This window comes from Neofelis nebulosa, chromosome 6 (assembly GCF_028018385.1).
Source record: "Neofelis nebulosa isolate mNeoNeb1 chromosome 6, mNeoNeb1.pri, whole genome shotgun sequence".
NCBI lineage: Eukaryota > Metazoa > Chordata > Mammalia > Carnivora > Felidae > Neofelis > Neofelis nebulosa.
In genome coordinates, this window is record NC_080787.1 from 137,585,109 (window position 1) to 137,606,718 (window position 21,610).

The 21,610-nt window shown below is 46.8% G+C and overlaps 1 protein-coding gene and 1 long non-coding RNA gene across 12 annotated transcripts in view; one reads left to right on the top strand and one right to left on the bottom strand.

The window, feature by feature from the left end:
• Positions 1-21,610, top strand: part of SASH1 (SAM and SH3 domain containing 1) — a 336,005-nt gene that overhangs the window by 270,868 nt on the left and 43,527 nt on the right. For 7 of the 11 annotated variants that reach the window (XM_058735581.1, XM_058735583.1, XM_058735582.1 and 4 more), the window contains one exon: positions 16,684-16,816. In XM_058735581.1, coding sequence (XP_058591564.1) covers positions 16,684-16,816 — 133 coding nt within the window. Of the gene's footprint in view, positions 1-6,067; positions 6,289-10,901; positions 11,504-16,150; positions 16,519-16,683; positions 16,817-21,610 lie in introns of those variants that run through there. The other 4 variants (XM_058735587.1, XM_058735588.1, XM_058735590.1 and 1 more) reach the window with 4 other exon arrangements.
• On the bottom strand, positions 10,865-12,713 carry LOC131515017 (uncharacterized). Its single transcript, XR_009263386.1, has 2 exons — positions 12,391-12,713; positions 10,865-11,911 (listed from the first exon to the last, which is right to left on the bottom strand). It is a non-coding gene; the product is annotated as an uncharacterized LOC131515017 (long non-coding RNA).

Genomic DNA, 21,610 nt, shown 5'->3' on the forward strand with positions numbered 1-21,610 from the left:
ACAGAGCATGAATGGGGGAGGGTCAGAGAGAGAGGGAGACACAGAATCTGAAACAGGCTCCAGGCTCTGAGCTGTCAGCACAGAGCCCGACGCGGGGCTCGAACTCACGGACCGTGAGATCATGACCTGAGCCGAAGTCGGCCGCTCAACCGACTGAGCCACCCAGGCGCCCCCCCCCCCCAACTCTTAATATATGGGTTTCAGCTTAACAGAATGCTAATTGGCAACATAAATTTGGATTTGGGGCTAGAAAATGGTTCTGCTTGTTGCTATTAGCTGGGCTTGAACACTGGTTGGTTGGATGTGTGCTTCAGCTCTTTATTTCTTCCACAGAAGAGTTTTACTCACTTGACTTGTAATATGATCAGGAAAAAGAGCAACATTGCCCACCAATAATGGGCCAGAGGGCATTTATAGGGTGCATCCCTGGGACAGATACCCGCAGTTCTTTATACCGTGCTGTGTTCCATTGTGCCAGCATAATGGCCACTTTTCTAAATCTTTCTAAATGGAACTATGTTAAAAATAACTTATTGATTCTGGTCTTTTAATGCATACTTAAAGCCTTCGGATGATTATTCAGACCTTTATGGATACTTTCTATAAATTTCTTTTTTATTTGGCTGGGTGGGAATGCACAGGAAGAAATACTACTCTTAATTTCACTAAAAGTGAGTTTGAAACTGAAATGATAGTAAAATAGGGACATATTAAAATTCTCTTTAGAAGGGTAAAAGTAATGATTCTTTAGACCTGCAGCTTGAGTCCAGGAGATAAAACTCAGCCCATTGGAGCAGCACGCCTAGTGAAGTCTCTCAAGAAAGAGAAGTTGTGGTTTTTGTTTGTTTGTTTTTTGTTTTGTTTTTTAATGTTTATTTTTGGAGGAGAGAGAGACGGAGTGTGAATGGGGAGGGGAGAGAGAGGGAGGGAGATACAGGATCTGAAGCAGGCTCCAGGCTCTGAGCTGTCAGCGCAGAGCCCGATGCAGGGTTTGAACCCATGCACCTCGAGGTCACGGCCTGAGCCGAAGTCAGACGCTTAACCCGCTGAGCCACCCAGGCGCCTCAAGAGGAATTTTGTTCTAACTGCATATAAGCTGACCAAGAACCACCGCTTAGATGATTCCTTGTCATTTGTTCCGCACCGCCCTCCCATCCCCAGCCTTCTCCCTGGGAAAGGGGCCAAAGTTTGAGGCGTGTATTTGCTGGGAGTCCCTGAAGATCATCCTCTTTGAACAAAGCCAGAAAGGAGGCCTCAGCGAGCGTGTGGCCGTGGGCTTCCGCGCCTGTGTCACGCCTGTGTCGCAGTGGAAACGCTCTCGTGGCGGGCCCAGAAGTAACTGGGGACTCGGCTGCCTGCACCTGGCAGACTAACCAGGCACAGCGCATTCCTCACCGGTCTGTACAGTTACGGAGAGTTGAGGTCGCTCCCTGCGCAGCCTCCTTAGCATATCAAGGGCTATGCGGGCAAAAAGAAACAATGGCAAAATACCCAGGTTCTACGCAGTCCGAGGGTCGCTGTTTTTAACACTGAGGGCGGCTTTGGGATACATTCTGGTCTGTCGTTTCTTTTGGAAGGGTGAGCCAGATGAAACTGGAGTGTCTAGCTTTTGACCTATAAAATGGCATTTTATTTGTCCAACCCAGTACAGGAATACCAAAGAGGACATACCCCGTTTCCCCGGCTAGCTGATTGTATCTAAGTAAAGATATTTGTAACGCCGTCTGGGTTCAGGATTGGCGTATTAGATTGGGAATGCCAGTTTTTAGTTTGCTTTTGGAAGCAACCTCAGGGAGGTTGGGGTAAGAGAGGATTTCCATCACTTGTTTAATGAGATTTACTGCGTGTTAATCCCTCCTTGACTCATTTGCCCTAGTGTCCGATCTTCTACAATGGATGGGCTGGAGAGATACAGGCCCGTGCTGTGGTTCAAGAGTCGGATCTGGCCCGAGGGCCACCTCTAGCCTAAGCTAATTCATTCAAGTCACAGGCTGCTCATCACTTTGTTTCAAGTCCATCTGAATGTTAAGTTGCCAGTTACCCATTTTATCAAAACTCAGCATCTGATAATGAGACAATTTTGGAGAGAGAGACAGAGCTCAAGCGGGGAGCGGCAGAGAGAGAGAGGAAGACGCAGAATCCGAAGCAGGCTCCAGGCTCCGAGGTGTCAGCACAGAGCCCGACGCGGGGCTCGAGCCCACGAACCACGAGATCATGACCTGAGCCGAAGTCCGACACTTAAGCCACTGAGCCACCCAGGTGCCCCGGAAAGCGATATTTTAATACAACCAAATTCTAATTATTTACAGAATAACGTCTGTAGGAATATCCCTTTATTCTCTTTTCCTTGTCTCTTGTTCCTCTCCCTCTTTGTACCTTACCACACCCTCTGTCGTCCCTTATTGATTGTTCTACTCCTGGTATGATGCTAATATACACTGCATAATTAGTTCCTAAAAGGTTTATTCCCTGTCCTTTTGACCCAGAGCGCAGGTGAAAGAATGCTATTTTGAGCATCATTTGACTCCTTTGTTGCGCAAACACTATTGAGTACCTACTACATACTAGTCCCTATACGTAGATGTTTGTATATGAGAGGGAGAGAGAGACCAGTGGATAGCATGGCTGGGGGCTTATTTGGCATATTCCCACCTCGTGTGTTAAATATACACACAAAATCCATTCGGCGCCAGTGAGGAGAGTTTGGGAAGCCTTCCCAGAGAAGGTGTTTGAAACTGAGTGAGAGTGGGGTGCCTGGGTGGCTCAGTCGGTTAAGTGTCCGACTTTGGCTCAGGTCATGATCTCGTGGTCTGTGGGTTCGAGCTCCGTATCGGGCTCTGTGCTGACAGCTCAGAGCCAGAAGCCTGCTTCGGATTCTGTGTCTCCCTCTCTCTCTCTCTGCCCCTCGCCAACTCGTGCTCTGTCTCTCAAAAAAATGAATAGACGTGAAAAAAATCTTTTAAAAAATGATAAGAATTCACCAGGAGAAGAAAGAGAAACATGTCAGGTAGAGGTAGCAACGAGGCTTGAGCATAGGAAGAGGTGGGTCAGTCTTAAAACTTGGACCATGGGAGGAAATGGATTTAAATAATACAGCTTTTCTCTAGATCAGTATTTTGACTTGTAGGGTATAGATTATGGTTCTTTGTTCATTCTTATACGTTGGTTCTATAATAGATTATTTCGGTCCTCTCTTTCCTTATGACTGCAGTTTCTTGTCTTTGAAGTTCTTAATTGAATTCATGTTCTTATTATTTCACAGAGTGAAGCAACTGTTAGGAATTTCTTCCTGCACCTTGAGTTGTATTTTCTTCTGATAGGGAGACAGGATCCAAAGATAGGATCTCTAAGTTCTTCCATGCTTTTTCTCTCTCCTTTTTCCCCTTGCTATAAGTTGGTTTGAGGAGTGGTCGTATATTTCTTTTGACCTTGATCATGCTTGGGTAGCTCAGGTCAGATTGTCTGTTTGTGCTGATATAATGAAGATTACTCTTTGACCTGTTTGTCATGCTATCTGACCATAGATTGTTTCCCTTCTTCCCAGCTACAGTTGAGGGCTTTGTTTTGTGGTCCATTCATGCTTATTGTTGCTATAGCCTGATGTCATGGCCAGAGAAGTGGGGATACCCACCTGAGGTGGAATGCGGTCTTTGCTAGGATACCTGGGCTCTGCCTTCTCTCTCTCCAAAGATTGTGGTCATTGTGCTGCATCTCATTTCATCCTACTTGGTGTGGAGAAAAACCAGTCTGCCTTTCATTCATGTCTCCAGTTCCAGTGAATATCTAATAGGCTTTATTTCACTCTGCATCAGCCTTACTGAACTTTCCATCTTTTCACACATGATTCTCCTGAAGCAATTGCCATTGGTCCTAGATCAAAAAATTAAAAAAAGGAAGGCCACACGGTTTACTTCCTTCGACATTTTGAAGTTCCTTGGGATAATTCTCAAGATTCCCACTGGTCTGGCTTTTAGAGAAGTGGGGCCTTGTTCCCGGGTCTTCAGAAATTTGTTTCTCCCCTTCATCATGAAGTTTTATTTTAAGGCTTAGTGTGTTAGACTATGTGTGTTTCCTTGCTTGGGTGCTCTTGGTGGAATATTTTTTTGCTGGTCTGCAGGAATTTCATTTTTTGGAGGCTGTTACTCATTTTGCTAGTTGTTGTGGGAAGGATATTCTGTGGTCTGGTTTTCAGCAGTCATCATGACTTGATAGCCAAGGAGAGGCCACAAACAACGCCTTTCTAGCTCTCAATGATTCTGTTCCAGGGATGCAGCCTAGATTTCTTCAATTTGGAAGTAAATTTGCTTGTGGAAGCAACTCCATTGAAATAAGTTCGCTCATTATTTATTCTCCAAACATAAGGATAATTATGTTAAGGGGATAGATCGTGACTCTAGGAGGTGAAATTAGCCCATCTGCCTCCAGCTTCAAGAGACGATTGTGCTGATTGATCCGCGGCCGAAGTTTTGGTTGGAGGAAAGATATCAGTGTCCACACCTTCCCCCTGTTGCCATGTAGGTTCTATCAGTTTTCTGTATTTTTCATCGTCATGTGCCTAGGCAAGGTTGTTTGGCAGCCCTGTCCAAGAAGATCATGCCTGATCCATGAATCAGTCGCTCTCAGATGCCATAAAAGTAATGTGACTTTGCAAACACCACCCAATCCCTTAGGAGACTTACTGCTTTTGGGATGAAGACTTCTATCAGCTCGCGAAACTAGAGCCTCAAATGCATATGTAATTGCCCCACTTGGCAGTTCTGTTCTGAATCATCCTTTTTCCATGGCACAGGCTATGTGAGAACTGAATGCACTTGAGAATGAGTGGGTTTGGTGTTTTGCTTCAGTCTTCAGTGTGCCCGACACCGTAGATTTGCTTTGGGTAACGCTACCCCACTTGTTTTTTTAAACCCCAGTCTTAACAGAGGGACCTCATAAGTGGCTGACTGCCTTCCCATCATGTCTTACCTGAGCTCAGCTAACTTATGTGGACAGTGGGGTTGTCTGGCCTCTGGGCAGGGTGACACAGTCCCGGGCAGAAAAATCTTCCAAACGTTTACAGAGTAAAGGGTGAATTCAGTTCTCTTTCCTCCACTTACCTCTCTCCTCCCCGACGGCCCCTTTGAGAAGAAGGAAAGCCGTTTTCTCTGGTCCGTGGCAACTTGAAGACTTGGGACGAGTCTCCCTACGCTTGGCTGTAGGACTCCTGAAGTCTTCTGTTTTCTCCCTCCTCCTCTGGGGAAATTAGCAACTTTATTTGGAGGGGATTCAAAGACATGCAGAGTCCATGCGTTTAAGAAAAAGAATAGAATTTATTGTGGAATGTAGCATCCATTTGCTGTTCCTTTGGTTTTATAGTTAGTTCTTCAAATAGTTTCATAAGTGAATTAAGTGCTGACAAGCCTTCACCCCCGGAGGAGGGTAATATTACCTCAAATTCTCACATACCTTTTTACAAATAAAAGCATCAGAGAATTCTCTTCTCCTCTTCCTCTTCGTTCTTCAAATCTGGCAACAACTAGTTAATTCTGGAACTGCCAGAGAGATTATTTCTATGTTCTACTGCACCTCTGGGAGAAGAATGGAATCTCCTCTTTTCGTCCATATGCTGACAAAAATCTCCTAATTTCAGAGGGCAATGATGTCACCAGCTAATGAGCAAAATATTTCTTACTAAACAGATGAGTCCTTCCCTGGTTCCTTTGTGAAACAGAGGGAAAAAAACCTCACAATGTGTTTCATATTGTCTGTAGTTACTCTGACAACTCATAAACACTTCACAATGTAATTCCGACTTCTTTAGAGAGTGAGACTAATTTTTTTTTGTAAACGCGAAGAATAGCACATTAAACCGATGGCTGTGACCAGAAGGCCCCTGCCACGGCTGGACACTGATCACAGGTACTCATCAGTGCTGATCTTGAACATACCGGGCAGGAGCCAATGTGCTGCCCCCAAGGCAGGGAGTGACCTTGAATGCATCACTTTTTGGACCAGCACAGGATGATCAGGCATGTTGGAGAGATTATGAAATCAGGCTTGGAGAAGAGGAGGGCCGGAAAGCTGCTGTTGATCGGTGTCACATGCTGTTTAGAAGGGCAACAGCGGCAGCCGACTCTCTGCCTGTCCAAGGAGGCAGGCCCCTAAGGCCGCAGGGGCAGAAAGAAGTGAGGCCTTGGGGCCATCTAAACACTGGCCTTCGAGGATCCCGGAGGGACACAGAAATGCCCCCAGCCTCCCAGCGAGTGTTCCTCCCCTCAGTGAAACATGTCTCAGTTTCCCCCGCCAAAGGTGAGTTCAATCATGTTTTTTGTTTTGTTTTTTTTTTTTAATTTTTTAACGTTTATTTTTGAGAGAGGCAGAGCGTGAGCAGGGGAGGGGCAGAGAGAGAGGGAGACACAGAATCCGAAGCAGGCTCCAGGCTCCGAATGTCCTCACAGAGCCTGATGAGGGGCTCGAACTCACCAACTGTGAGATTGTGACCTGAACCAAAGTCTGACACTTAACTGACTGAGCCACCCAGGCACCCAATTCTCCCACTTCTGAACGCCTGTGTCTCTCTGTTCCTCTTCTGGGTTCCTCACGGCTACTCTCGCTAACCCTATTTCTGAACTTCTCTGTGTGGGCTCTCTCTCCCCCAAGACTTGCGGATTGCAATCTTTGCAGCCCCAGTAAAGTCCACTCACTCCTGTTTCAACTCCTTGGAGGCATCCATCCATTGATTTCAACCAGAAAATATCCATTTATCACAGACACAGACACTATTTTTAATTGCTTCAGTGTAAAAAGATATTATGTTGAGTGTCGGCAATTGTGTAAGGAAATAGGCACTCTTTTTATACAACTTGTGAGCTTTAAAAGTAATACAGTGTCGGGGCGCCTGGGTGGCTCAGTTGGTTGAGCGACTGACTTCGGCTCAGGTCATGATCTCGCAGTTCGTGGGTTCGAGCCCCGCGTCGAGCTCTGTGCTGACAGCTTAGAGCCTGGAGCCTGCTTCAGATTCTGTGGCTCCCCCTCTCTCTACCCCTCCCCTGCTCATGCTCTGTGTCTCTCTGTCTCTCAATAATAAATAAGCGTTAAAAAAAAAAGTAAAAAAAAAAAAAAGTAACACTGTTTTCATCTGACCAAATTTTTAATATCTATCCAAGGACTTTAAGCTATGTCCATCTTTTTACCCACCAATTCCACAATCTAATTGTTTTTCTAAAAAGAAGAATGTGTTATATGTTAGAAATTTGACAATGAAGTTCATCAGAGTATTGTTTATGATCTTGAAAAATTGGAAACATTCCACTGTCTAATGATTCAGGGCATTAAGAAAACTAGGGTATATTTCTGTGAATACTACTGAATCCTTAATATATTGTATTTGTTGGCTATTTGTTGACATAAGAAAAATGTTCAAAATTTAAAAAGCAGATTTTAGAACTGTTTGAACAGTATCCATTGAGGGCTCCACAGTTTCTCTAAAGGAAACTTTCAGAGGCAGCGGTGTGGCTCAGAGGGTAGCGGCTGGAATCAGGCCCTCTGTTTCTACTCCTGTGTGTTCACGTGAGGGGGGCGTGGGGACCCTGGTAGTGACTGTGGGAGATAGGGCAGCTAACGATCACAAAGTCGCACTTTTTTTATAAAAAACAAACAAAACATAGAAACCTAAGTGTATGTAGTGGGGGGGGGGGGGGTGTGTGCACCCGTGCATGCACGTGTGTGTGTCAAAAGCAGGAGCATAAAAACCAAAATACGACTAATTTTTTGAGTGTGGGAGGGTTCAGGTGATTTCTTTTTCTCCTTCTGTATCTGCATTTTCCACATTTTGTAATTGAAAGTGTATCACGTATAATCAGAAATAAACATTTACTGAAATACAGACGTAGAAACGAATAGGACAGTGGCCCTGGTCTCCTCAGTGATACGATGGTTACCATATACTTGGCTGAGTCCTGTGACTGTGTGTGCTCTCAGCCACCAGGTTCTGGAAGAAGAGGAAAGCCAGGAGGGCTTTCCAAGGGAGATGACCTATGGACTGAATATTGAAGGATGGGTAGGAGGAGATGGGGTGGGCAGAGATATTCCCAGAAAAGGAATCTGCCAGTGCGAAGGTGTGCAGACACATGCGAGATGGAATATTAGAGATGCTCTGAGGGGGTCGAAGGATGAGAACCAGACGCTATGAGAGGCCTTTCCATGTAGTGTCTGCATCGATACCCACAGTAGCTGGGGCAGGGCAGGGCTCTAACCCTGCGAAGTCCCACACTCCACGGGAAGGCCTTTGGACTCTGCCCTGAGGACCTAACGAACCATTCCTTAGAATGGGAGGCTGATGCTCAAATCTGTTCTCAGCAAATTTGCACACTTCCTGCGCACTAAGTACATTCAAGCCCACCACCCGGTGGGCAGGATCAGCGATGCCCTTCCTTCATGAAGCTTCTTCCCTGGTTTCCAACTGAACTGCCCTCCGCCAAGAAGCTTCCCAGGGTGGCCTGGCCCAGCTCGTCTCTCAAATATCCCACAGTTGACTCAGATCCCACAGCAGGGGCTGGGAACAACAGGGCCAGAGAGTCTAAACTTCTCGTTCCACATCGATGACACACACGTTTGCCGAGGACCCACTGTGGGTGGGGTGTGTACTGGGCACCGTGAGCGTAAGGAGGGAGAACGGACATGGCCCTGTGGACTTTCCCGTCTTCTAAAGGATGAGCGGTCTTGGATGCCCACGTAGTGCCCAACATGGAGGACCTCCATAAAGACCTGAATCCTCCTTGGAGAGTCGTATCAGTGACAGCTAATGGCGGGGGAGGGGGTACAGGAGGACCAGGCCCCCAAGAGGATGGGCAGGGATGCGTCCTTCCCCCACCCCCCTCACAGAACCTGGTGCAGTCAGGGCCCGGCTTCCTGTGCATCTCACAGGACATCCAGAGCTGCCGACCAGGCTCTAGGCCTCACACTCAGGATCTCCTTTGGAGGCTGATCACCGCCTATTTTATAAATCGGAGAAATTAAGAAACATGCCCAAGCAGACGCTGTTCACAGGTGACATGAAGGGGCCCTGAGCCTACCTCTGACCAGGTTCAGAGTTCCAGCTCCTAATTCGGCTCAGAATCTTCTCTGTGTCTGAACAGCCTGTTCAGACCCAGCCTCAAATGTTGGCCACATCATTAGTTTTCACATGTTTTCTTTGCCATTGCTATTTACACAGCCCCTACAACAGCAGTTTGGTAGAATTAAAATTGGTCTTGTTTGGATTCCAATCAGCAATAGACTGCAGATGTCGTAAGCACTTACTGAGCTCCACTTGTAGGTTGTACAGACACAAAGGTTTTTTTGAATATTTATTTTGAGAGAGAGAGAGAGAGAGGGAATGAATGAATGGCAGAGAGGAAGGGAGATAGAGAATCCCAAGCAGGCTCTGTGCTGCCAGCGCAGAGCCCAATGCGGGGCTCAATCACACAAACCAAAGATCATGACCTGAGCCGAAATCCAGAGGCGGATGCTTAGCCAACTGAGTCACCCAGGCGCCCCCCCACACAAATTTTAAAACAACACTTTAAGATCGATGTTACTGGATCAAATGTGCACGGAGGAACACTAAGACCCAGAGATGTGAAGTGATTTGCTGGAGGACCTGGAAATTCAACTAGGTCTAGTTGTTGAATTGTTCTAGGTTGTTCTAGCTCCAAAGGCCTTCGGCTTTCCTCTTCCCTCTACCCCGCTCCCATGGGGCATGTGCATTTTCTTAGTTTGCACCAAGCAGCAAGGAAATTCAGCCGAGGGTTTCTCCTGACAGTTTTAAGGAACTCTGAGCATAACGTTGCATGCAATGTGGTTGGCGGTCTCGGGTGAAGAAAGCTCACGTGCACGTTGGAGGTGCAGGAGCCAAACCATGAAGTTTCAGATTCTGCCTCTGCCACTGACCGTCTGGGAAACGAGGTCAAATGGGTAAAGATTAGCCCACTGCCTGGGAATTACAAGCACACCGTAAACACGGGTGTCGGAAACATGATGTCGCAAAAGCACCTGCCACAGTGGGTGGCACAGGTGGACCCTTAGGAGGCAGCGGGGGAGGGGGTGTCGGTGAGTGTATGGGCAGAGCGAGGCAGTATGGGGAAGGTGCAGCAAACCCTCATGGGGAGAGAGAATGGGAAATCCCTTTAGGGGTTGGAGGAGACACTTCCGAGGAGAAAACTGGGGGAGAGGGGATTCACGCAGCTCTTGTTGAAGGGCGAGAGACGCCAGAGGGGCTGAGCGAAGGACAGACACCCAGGACAAAGAGATAGATGGGGTTCTGGTGGTCTGTGGCATTGGCTGGGACCTCTGCTGCGTGGTAAAAAGGGTGTGTGTGTGTGTGTGTGTGTGTGTGTGTGTGTGTGTGTGTGTGCGCGCGCGCACGCGCGCACACGCACGCGAGATGTCCTGCCAAGCGAGGTAACCTTGCATAATACGTACATACAGACCCAACAAGGAGAGAGGCACCTTGGACTGGGGACAGCTCAGACTGCCCAGCGGGAACACATGACTTACCCAAGTGGCTGAATTTACTCCTGAAATACATGACTTGTAACCCACGTCGTAGACTCCACCTGGGTTTTCAGTCCTGTCTTGTTCAGATGATATTCTGTTTAAGTAACAGCATGTGCCCGTCACTCCCCAGACACCCCTGAGAAAATTAAGTGATCATCTTGTGACACAGTCCCCGTGCACACATTTCTAGAAGACCAGAGAACCCCAGCTGCTCTGAAATGATTATTGAAACAATTGGGTAAGACAGTTTTAGAAGCATCACCGGACAGGAAATATCTATCCTACATTGACTTGGGTAGTTAAAATAGAAAAAGGAGCGGGGACAGATCGAAAGTGACAAGTCCAGAAGAAAACCAAAATCACAAGTTTTAATTCAGTAATTTCAAAAATAGCCATTGGAAGGTGTCTATTTTCAATCGAGACTACTCCCTTCAGGGGATGTTTGGAGGAGTATCTGCGAAAGAGATCTTTTTTAAGTTCAGTCACTTGTAAGGGTTAGTCCTTGTCCCGGATTTGCTCAGATTCCCGCGTCCTTTTTTTTCTTTCTCTGGAATTCCATAGACAGTAATTAAGGAACTGGAGGCCAGCGGGAGGTCAGGGAGCCTTCGTCAGTGAAAACAGGGATTGTTTGCCACGTACAACACTCCCTTTTTTCCTTGTGGTGAATAGGAGATTTGCTTAGAGCTGATGACTTATGCCTTTCTTACAAGTTATGCAGTTAGCAAGTAACTGGGGAATCAGTCAGCAGGCAGAAAGCAGCTAATTGAACCCAGTGTCTTCACTTTTTCCTCCTTCGGATGCTAAGCCGTGCTGGTGGAGCCTGTCTGATCATGTAACTCCAAAGGAACATGTTTGAGGAGTGCCTGATCCTCACTTTGAGATCACAGAGTTGACGGAACAGGAGTGAAGACGCGCTCAACGTGGGGAGGGGGCGGGGGGACCAGACGTGCTCGAAATTGCCCCTTAGGCCTGCTAAATGCCGAAGCCGGTAAGTTCGTTGGATGTGTTTAACGTGAAAGGGAAAATGTGCTTTCTGTCCCTGCAAGGAAAAGCTTTTTTGACTGCTCCCGGCTAGGATGCTTTCCTCTTTTCTGTTCAGCTTCTTTGAGATTTGTCCTCCTTCCCTTCTTTCCTTCCCTGCTATGGAACCCCGAGCCTTCTTTCCCAGCACGCTTACCCAATAAGGCATAGCTTTGGGGGGAGAAAAGGGGATTTTAATCTGAGAATAAAGGGATTCTCAAGAGACTGAGTGTACGTGGTTGGAGCCCAGTTGTCATCGTGGAGGCTTTCAGTGCGGAGGACTGGACTGCAGACTGCCTTGCCCGATGCAGCTTTTCATAAAGCTGCAGCCGACCCGCTTCCTTCCCTTACGGTTAACGCCGCTGGCAGTGCAGACCTGGGAAATGGAAGCGTCTGTTTGATTCTGCACCCAGTCGACCAGAAACTGCTGTGTGAATTTCACAAGCAAAATACGTTTCCCATTTCAGACTATTTCAGAAATGCTTAAATATCTTATAGCAGTGTGTGTGTGTGTGTGTGTGTGTGTGTGTGTCTCCAGGGGAGATAAACTGACTTAGTCTGGCTGCTAATTGCAACAGTGGGCTGGGTGTCGAGAGAGCCGGGGAAGCAAGCTGAGCGTTGTTTCTGCAAAAGGCACAGTCGTAATCCTGCGCTCACCCTGGGCTCCAGCAGCCCCCAGAGGGACTCCGGTGGCTCCTTGCGAGTTCAGTTTAACTTTTATTAGGGAACGGAGCTCCCGCGCCTGCAACACTGTGCCGCGCGGCTTTTGGAAAGCATTTGTCACAGTGCACCTTAGCTGCTAGAACCGTTTGTTCCTGGGGGGGGGGGGGGGGGCGTGAAGTATCTGTTACCCACCTGCAGGGACGGGCTGGAGAGCGCGGGATGCTGCCGTTCCGTTTGCTCGACTCACACACTTTTCTGTCTACAGATGCTATTAATTGTGTTCCCTTTTTTTTTCCGATCCTCCTCTGCGTAGCTGTGTTATGAAAAGTCCTCCACGCTGGCCCCATGTCTTTCCCATTAGAACATTGCAGATGTGTCAAGGATGCACATGTTCCAAAAGAAGCTGAGAAGGAAGGAGGCTCCACCCTCCTTGGCCTGCCAAGTGGGCCCCATAGGCCCCTCATTCAGCACCCTGGCCGGCGAATGGTGCACTATCTCTTTAAAGGAGCTCTAGTTTTGTGCCTTGGCTTGGTCAATTTGTTATGGTTTAAAACTGTGGAGCCAGCTGTCTGTAATCTGATGTAATGTTGCCATGGAAACCAGCAATGAAACACTTAAGCATTCACCACAGAATTACTACATATAGCATTAGCCAAAGTAATTAAAAGTTGAGCCATATGGGCTTTCTGGTGGAAAAATCCGCAATGGAGAGGCTTGGAAATCAAATGCTTCTATTTACAATAACGTAAATCCACTCTTCCACCTCCTTTGGTACAATAAATTAATTGCCTTTTTCTGCTAACGTTGGGAGGTGAGGAGTTTTATACAGATGATTGCGTTTTCACTCTCTCATTTAGAAGATGAGCAAATTAAAGTTTACTTCAGGACTGTGACCTGGGGCCGGGCAGGGAGAGGAGGAGATACCACCTCGTGTTACAAGGTGCATAAACATACACTGCTATTTTTTACGTTAGTTTATTTAAAACCTGTTCTCTAGTAGTTCTGTTTAATTCTAGGGGTCTGTTTCTTAGAGCCAACTATTCATTTTATATGTACTGCAGATTTCCTTCTATGAGAGTTCGTCCAGGTGCACAGATTTCTTTTAAATGTGTGCACACGCGTGCATACACAGATACGGTTAAATAGTTTTTTTTTAATTTTCACACCCTCATCTCTGGGGGTGTAATTTCTGAATAAAAAGACACAAGTTATTTTCAGCATTTGGAAAGTGGCATATGTTTATTTAAAAGGAGAAACATGAGAAAATGAGGAATTTAAGCTTTATTTAACAGTTTAAGTGAAATGCATGCCTTATACACAGTCTATGTTAAAACAGCTGGAGGGAAATTTTTAAAAGCAAATATTTCACAAACTCCTTTTCCTCTGGACTCAGGAGGAAGTGAGAAGTCAACACCTCTCCATCAATAAAATGCATCCTTGGGATACACTGTTCAACTCCAGTGACTTCTAGGCTGACTCATGGGGGATTTTCTATTTAAAAAAAATAATAAAGCATGAAGACAGAAATAGATGACATTTTTCTTCACGTAAATTGTGCTGCATCTATCTGGTTTAGTGTCCAAAGCACGATAATGAGAAGTGACTGGTTGTTGTGATTTGTGATTTGTCAATGGCAGACACCTCTAAAATATTCATAATTTTTTTTTTTAGAAAAATAAAAATAACATTAGTTCAAAGTTCTAAAGAGCTCCTGTTTCTCAAAACTAGACGGAACATGTGAAAGCAATTAAATAAGTACCTGGAATATGTTATTTTTCACCCCGGTGAATCGGGGGGAGGAAAGTAGGACTCACGGAGGAGGTTTTTGCCTTTAATTCTGTTGCCCTGATTTAGCTATTTTGATTTCTCCCTCAAAAGTTCCCTCTGATGGCACATTTCCTACATATTTGTGGAATGCACAGGCATACCCCTCCCCCTCACCACCATCAGCAGTCCTCAAGCTAGGTACAAGGTATACATACAAAACTAATTTTCATTCTGTAACATAGCGTCCTGTATCTTTGTTCATTTCATTTACACTCACTTCAGAATTTTTAAAATTTTATTTGTTATTTATTTTTAATTTTTTTAATGTTTATTTATTTTTGAGAGACAGAGTGTGAGCAGGGGAGGGGCAGAGAGAGAGACACAGAATCAGAAGCAGGCCCTAGGATGTCAGCACAGAGCCGACGTGGGGCTCGAACTCACAAACTGTGAGATCATGACCTGAGCCGAAGTGGGACACGTAACCGACTGAGCCACCCAGGCGCCCCTATTTGTTATTTGTTTTGAGAGAGAGAGAGAGAGCGCGCGCGCGCGCGCATACAAGCAGGGGGGGAGCGGACAGAGGGAGAGGGCTCTCGCCGTCAGTGCAGAGCCCGACATGGGGCTTGATCCCACAGACCGTGAGATCACAACCTGAGCTGAAATTAAGAGTCGGACCCTTAACCAACTAAGCCACCTGGGCACCCATTAACTTCGGAATTTTTTAATACGAGAGTGACAGACATGTTCTAGATTTGTCCCACTATAATCTAATGTTGGTTCTTCTTCTATTGGAATTGCTTAGTTTTAGAGATCCATCAAAAAGGCAGAATATTTTCAGTGTGAATGTGTAATCCCGTGCCCCAGGGTTCTGTTCGGGTGCTGATGACCCAGCATGAGGGTTAACCAAGTTTCTCATTTTTCTGGTTGACCACTGACCATTTCATCACATATCAACAGTTCAACCAAGCATAAATGAAATTCATACCATTCAATACTGTTATGTAGCAGAAGCTGTACTTACTTACTAGTTCATTTTAGTTTTGTTACATTTTAAGTTTTAGGCCAAACACATTAGACCGAATGGCCAGCATGCAATGTATATGTATCCTCCTTCCCCACCCCCCATTACCTGGGGGTCCAATTCCCATTCTTCATTATCAGGTAAGCAGTAGTTCACTTTAATTCTGAGATGGATAGGTAACACTTTAGGAATTATAGAGAAATTGGATACAGTTCACAGAAGGGAAGCCTGAGAAACACCCCTGTCCTGATGACTCACCATTTATGGGTTATAATAATTATTCTTCAGTGGGTGAATGGTTTGCTTACAGTTGTGCAGAGAGAAAGTACAATGGCCTTATGCTGGGAGCCCCAGGGGGAGGACAGAGGCCAGGAAATGGGTTGTATTTATCGCTTACGTAGTGCCATAGTCCCACAGAAATATTTGTGGCCTCCCGACATGCTGCACCGTTTTTCTGCCCAAGTAATTCACAGTATCTCTACCTTGTTTACCCTTGAACTCTTCTCGGCTAACTCTTACTACGTCCCCATTTGATGGTCGATGGAGGCGGGATGATGGAGGAGGGGTGGGAATGTCTTCATGTCAGACCAGCTCAGAGATGTGGGTTTGGTTTTGTTTTGTGTTGAATGTATGAGGTGTCCCTGTCCTTACCATCTCTGTGAACTAGGTTGGAGGAAATGGAGGGAGGGCTGTTGCCAGGTCGTGCAGGATCAGCCGGGGCTGCTCGCGAGCTGCCTAGGGTAGGGGGGGCTGTGCGCTTCCGCCCCCCGGGAACACCCGAGCACCCGGCCCGTGCAGCACGCCTTTTGGCCTGTTGGGCCAAAAGCTGCAGACTTCTCTTGCTTTTGCACATTTTGCACCGATAAAACAGAGGAAGCTGCATATTGGACGTTAGAGCTGACTTGGAAACGCAAACCTCATTTTGTTCACAAGGAAAGGATTGTTTTTCACTGGGGTCACTGCTGCGGAGGGAATTTTTTTTTCTCTCTGTAATGTTTGATACTTGAGGGAAAACAGCTGGGTTGAGCATACTCGAGTCGCTGCAAACTGAAATGGCATGCTGGGGAATATGCGCTGTGCTGTATGGCTGAAAAGGTCAGCTTTTTCCCTTGTCCCTCGTGGAGGAATGCAGGGTCTGTCCTCACACGCGCCTCGCGAGCTCTCAGAAGGAGCCGGGAGAGGCCGCAGGCATGGCTGAGATGTGGCGGACTGTCCTAACAAACGCGATAGAAGGCGGCTTTTTGCTTCTCTTCCCTTTTCCTGCCCTGCTGTTTTTGATTTTGGGGGGAGGACTGGAACAAGTCAACAGAATTTTGGTTTGGAGAAGTAGTTGATGACCACGCTAAGCGGTCCTGATGGGCCAGACAGAGGAGAGCCGGGCCCAAACCACAGCAGCGGGACTGGAATTACGGGGCCAGCCTTGTGGAGAGGGCCCCGTCGGAGTTCTCCTAAGAGGACTGGGAAGTAACTGAGACAAGCACAGGGCATGCTGGGCAGGGGCCTGATGCTCCGGTGAATTAGGCCTAAGGATGGTACGGGGAGCTTCGCGAACCTGTTGGGCCAATGAGCTGGCGCCCCAGGTTCAGCTGCACAACTGCCCAAGTTCAGACTGGTGGGGAGGCCGGGCTGCACCCAGCTGCCAGAGCAGAGCCCTGGGGCAATTACCTGATTAACTTTTCCCTTTGTTTCTTTGCCAGTCAAGAGAACAATCGGATGATGAGACTGAGGAGTCGGTGAAGTTTAAGAGATTACACAAGCTGGTCAGCTCCACTCGCAGAGTGAGAAAGAAACTAATCAGGGTGGAAGAAATGAAAAAGCCCAGCACCGAAGGTAAACACGCAAGCTCACGCACGCGCGCACACACACACACACACACACACACACACACACACACTCCGCCCTGCTTATTCCAAAGTAGATCAGCTGGGATCAGCTTTTCAGTAGAAAAAGGGTATGATTTCAAGTGGAAAACGGATTGCGTTCTGGCTGAGGCTGGCGGAGAGCGCTTTGGGTGTGCGTGTTAGCCGGGCATTGCTCAGCATGTACGGATCCTGGCATCCGGCATGTCGGGAGCTTAGTCATTTCAGTGTTACAGCAACGCGGGATGGCTAGTATGTGACAACAAAGTCTTCTCAAGGTGTGGCATAGCTTTCATTTTGAGCTTACATCATTTTATGTAAACTTCATTATTTAAAAAAAAATTTAATGCTTATTTATTTTTGAGAGAGAGAGCGGGGGAGAGGCAGAGAGAAAGGCAGACACAGAATCCGAGGCAGGTTCCAGGCTCCGAGCTGTCAGCCCAGAGCCCAACACGGGACTCGAACTCACAAACCGCAAGATCGTGACCCGAGCCAAAGTCAGACGCTCAACCGACTGAGCCACCCAGGCGCCCCTTATATCAACTTTATTTTATAACTTCTTCCTAGCCTCTGTGACCAAAGACTGGTGGCTCTTGCCCACGGAGTTTAGTCCAGATTTGATATATATCCATCTCAAACAAACATCTAACAATCAAGGCACTTAGTACCCTTTCAGATCTCTGAGGGATGATTTGTTCTTCCTGTAAACAGTCTGAAGACTCCATTCAGATTGGGCTCTAAGGACCTTTCATTCTAAGTGGATCTTAAGAGCTATCTTGCTGGCTAAGCTGCTTGTCAGATGAAGCAATAATGTCAGAGGGGGCATGAGCCTGGATTTATTGTGGTGAATAGTTAACCTTTGAAGTGTGATTATGACAATTTAAATCTCAACTATATCCATCTCTCCTATTGTTAGCAGTATGCATTTGCAGCATCTTGTAAAGTTCTCCCAAAAGGATGAAAGAAAAGAGTAAGATTTCCCATTTGGGAAAACAATAAGTGGACTGGAAAAAATACTGGAGAGACTAGGTCTTATTTTTTAAAAAGCACATTACTTGTTAAAATGTCACACCTACGTCTTAAGGAATTTCAGAATTTTAACACGTAGATTTGAAAATGATCTTCGAGAAGCCTTTTGGTTGTACACTGGTAAGATCAAGCCATGGAGGGGACTGGATGTCCCCTTATTTGCATAGATGAGGGTTTCCTGGTGTTTTCACTGCTGTTTTTAAATTTCTGTTTGCTGTAATTATTTATCAGTTTAAATCCCCTGGAGAAATATCAAAGGTGAGGGGATTATGGGAGCGTGAAGGCAAGGGAGGAAGAGAAAGGAGGATGGGAAAGGGTGGGGGGGGGGTGCTGGAGAGAAACGTGCTTATGGGCAATTTCATAGAGTTGTGTGGAATTCCAGGTTCCATTCGGGTGTCTTCTTGTGTGGTAATGGTGTTTGCCTCTGGGTGCAATGCTGATTTTATATTTGGATGTTTTAACACCTGCTCATCAGTGCTGGTTTTCACAATACAGAATTATAGCCTGATCTCCTCTCACTGGCAGCTCTTAATGAAATCACACACATACTGTCAGTTGGTAATAAATAGTAAGTAGAACCATATGGAATTGCTGTCATTCAACCTTGGGCACCGCATTTTATTTTATTTTTAAATGTTTGTTTATTTTGAGAGAGAGAAAGCACAAGTGGGGGAGGGGTGGAGAGAGAGAGAGAGAGAGAGAGAGAGAGAGAGAGAGAGAGAGAATCTCAAGCAGGTTCTGTGCTGTCAGTATAGAGCCTGATGTGGGGCTCAATGTCACAAGCCATGAGATCATATCATGATCTGAGCTGAACACTTAACAGACTGAGCCACCTAGGCACCCTTGGGCACCACATTTTAAAACAAACCTTGCATACTTGGCAAAATTAAATCTCAAAGATTGGTGATTCTTGTCCATAAATGAGATGGAACGATTCACGTACCTGGCGCTGGGCCTGCCACCTGGTGGCGTAGTCCTACAGAAGAGTCATTTGCATTCGGGCCGCCTTTTCCACTAGACTAACATCTGATAACAGTACAGCAATACTCTGTTTGCATATTTATGTCAGAACAGATCAGTCCAAGTATCTCTGAGAGACACGGTGGAAAAGGGGAAGAATATACCTGGAGAGGTAGCTTTAGGGTAAAAAGTAGTCATTGTATGGACTTCTAGCCCTGAACTATAATTCACCTGAGTCTGGATTAGTTTCCACAGATGAAACATGGATTAAATGAGCCCGAGTCCCAATTAACGTCTGGTGTCTGATGAACTGGGGAGCAAGGGTGCCATTAAGTGGGCAGGTGGGTATTGCCAGCTCAGGCTGCCCACGAGACCGGACCAGACTAGACGAGAGCTCCCTCTAGCCCCTGTGAAACAGAACTCTGTGAGGCTCCTCATTGACAGAAGAGCTGGTTCTTGGCCCTTGAATCTGCAAAGCAGGAAAGATTCACATTCCCAATAACCCCTCCTTTGCCACCTCTGGACCTTCAAAGAGTTGAGCCTTTTGGCTTCCCACATGTCTGTGCCAATGCTAAGTTTTCTGAGGGATAATTAACCTTTACTGAGAGCATTCTGTGTGCCAGCCACTTGCCTAAACACTTTAGATTTTGTGTTTCTTTTAATATGTCATCCCCAGAATAGCCACCAGAGGCAGGCATTCATACCACCCTCGTTTCACAAATGAGGGCACTGACCCGCCAAGAGGTTAAATAATTCACTCAAGGTCACTGAGCCTGCTGGCAGAAGGCCCGGAATTAAGTCCTGGCAGCCTGGGTCTTCACTCTGTTCCCACCCCTTCCCCACCGCCCCCAGCTCTGGAGTCCTGGGAGAGCCATGAGAGTTCCGTCTCTCACCTGGTCTCACCCATGTAACTGAGTTTCAGGTCCTCCTCCAGGGCATGGATGACCCTAGACAGTATTAAATCGTAGGCCACGTCAGTGCCCTCCATCGGCCCGTTTCTGTGCTTTTTCCCCTAGAGCTGATACGCACCTACCTTCCATCATTGTTCCAGCTTATCTGTAACCCAATAATGAATGAATCATTAGCCTTCGTTCAGTGCTTTTTACCTTACAGAGCACCTTTACGTATTTCACTTAATTTTATCCTTTAAAAAAAGAAAAGATTAAGGTTATTTAAGAAAGAGAGCAGTGGAGGGGCAGAGAGAGAGGGGGGGAGAGAGAGACTCCCAAGCAGGCTCCACACTGTCAGCACAGAGCCTGATGAGGGGCCCGATCTCACAAGATCATGACCTGAGATCAAGAGTCAGACACTTAACTGACCGAGCCACCCAGGCACCCCTAATTTCATCCTCCTAACAGCCTTGCAACAGATAGTTCTCAGATAGGTAGACATTATTACAGGCGAGGAGACAGGCTCAGAGCAATGACATAATTGCCCAAGGTCATGGAGATGGTGAGTGGCAGAGACAGAGCTGGAATCGGGGCGTAAATCTGTGTTCTTGGCATTAAGTCACCCCAAATCCTACCCCTGTTAAAATCACCTTCCTTCCATATTCTGATCTCAGCTGACTAGGAGAGATAAAGGTCGCTATGTGAAACAGGTCACACCAAATGATGATGGGGTCAGTGCACGCTGACTGTCATTCTCCCCGTTAAATAGTTGTACTTGGAGGCCCCAGAAGGAGAGAAGCAGGGCTGTAAACCCCAGCAATCAAGTGAAGCTGGGATTTCAGGCCTCGGGTCAGACACAGATGGAAGAACGTACCCTATGCAAGGCCTGCCCTCGACACACAGCATTTGCCCCATTTCCCTCCAAGCTCCTTACCAAATGCAGGCTTTTCAGGATCAGGACGCAGAGCTCTACAGGTCATGGACATGTGTGCACCGGCTGGTTCCAGACTCAGATGTGTCATGGAAGTATTGGAATCTCTGATGACAAACCTAAACACAGAGTCCAGAACGTTTCCAGACCACTGTTGGGTGACAGATTGTTAAAATTTCCAGTAGACGCACCTGAATTCCCCGAGTCCTCTTCGGACTGTGGGTAGATCAGGGCCTTGTGCACCTCCGTGGGCACCTGGGCAAAATGCAAAGCCGTGATCTGTGATCTGGACACTTCTATAGAGAAGTCCAGTGCCGGTCTGCCTCTGCCTCCAGGCTGTGCCTCTCCTCTCGGCCCTGTCACTTCTTCCTGCGAGCGGAGGGCGGATCGCATCTAGAAAAGGTGGCCGTTTTTACTTCTAACAACAGAAGGGCCCTTGGTCTCCATACCTTATTAGTCAGGGGTCCTGAGGAAAGAGCAGGAAACCTTCACAGTATTTGCACACTGCCTCTGGTCTGGCAAATTCCTGCCAGAGCTCGATTATACTCTGCTTTTAAATACTCATGAAAGGGGGTGCCTGGGTGGCTCAGTCGGTTAAGCATCCGGCTCTTCATTTGGGCTCAGGTCACGATCTCACAGTTTATGAGTTCAAGCCCTGAGTCGTGACGGTTCTGTGCTGGTGGTGTGGAGCCTGCTTCCGATTCTCTCTCTCTCCCCCCCTCCTTCTCTCTGCCTCTCTCCTGCTTCTGCTCTCTCTCAAAATAAATAAATAATTTTTTTTAAAAAAAACAACAACTCTCATGAAAGATCCGAGAATAATCCTTCAGGGAATACATTTGTGCTGCAGATTACGGAGAACTTTGGACTGGACACAGTTCTGAATCTCCCTCCCCACCACTGTCTCCTTGACGTAAAAATCCATCTTGAGTCGTACTTAATAGCAGCGATTCTGTTT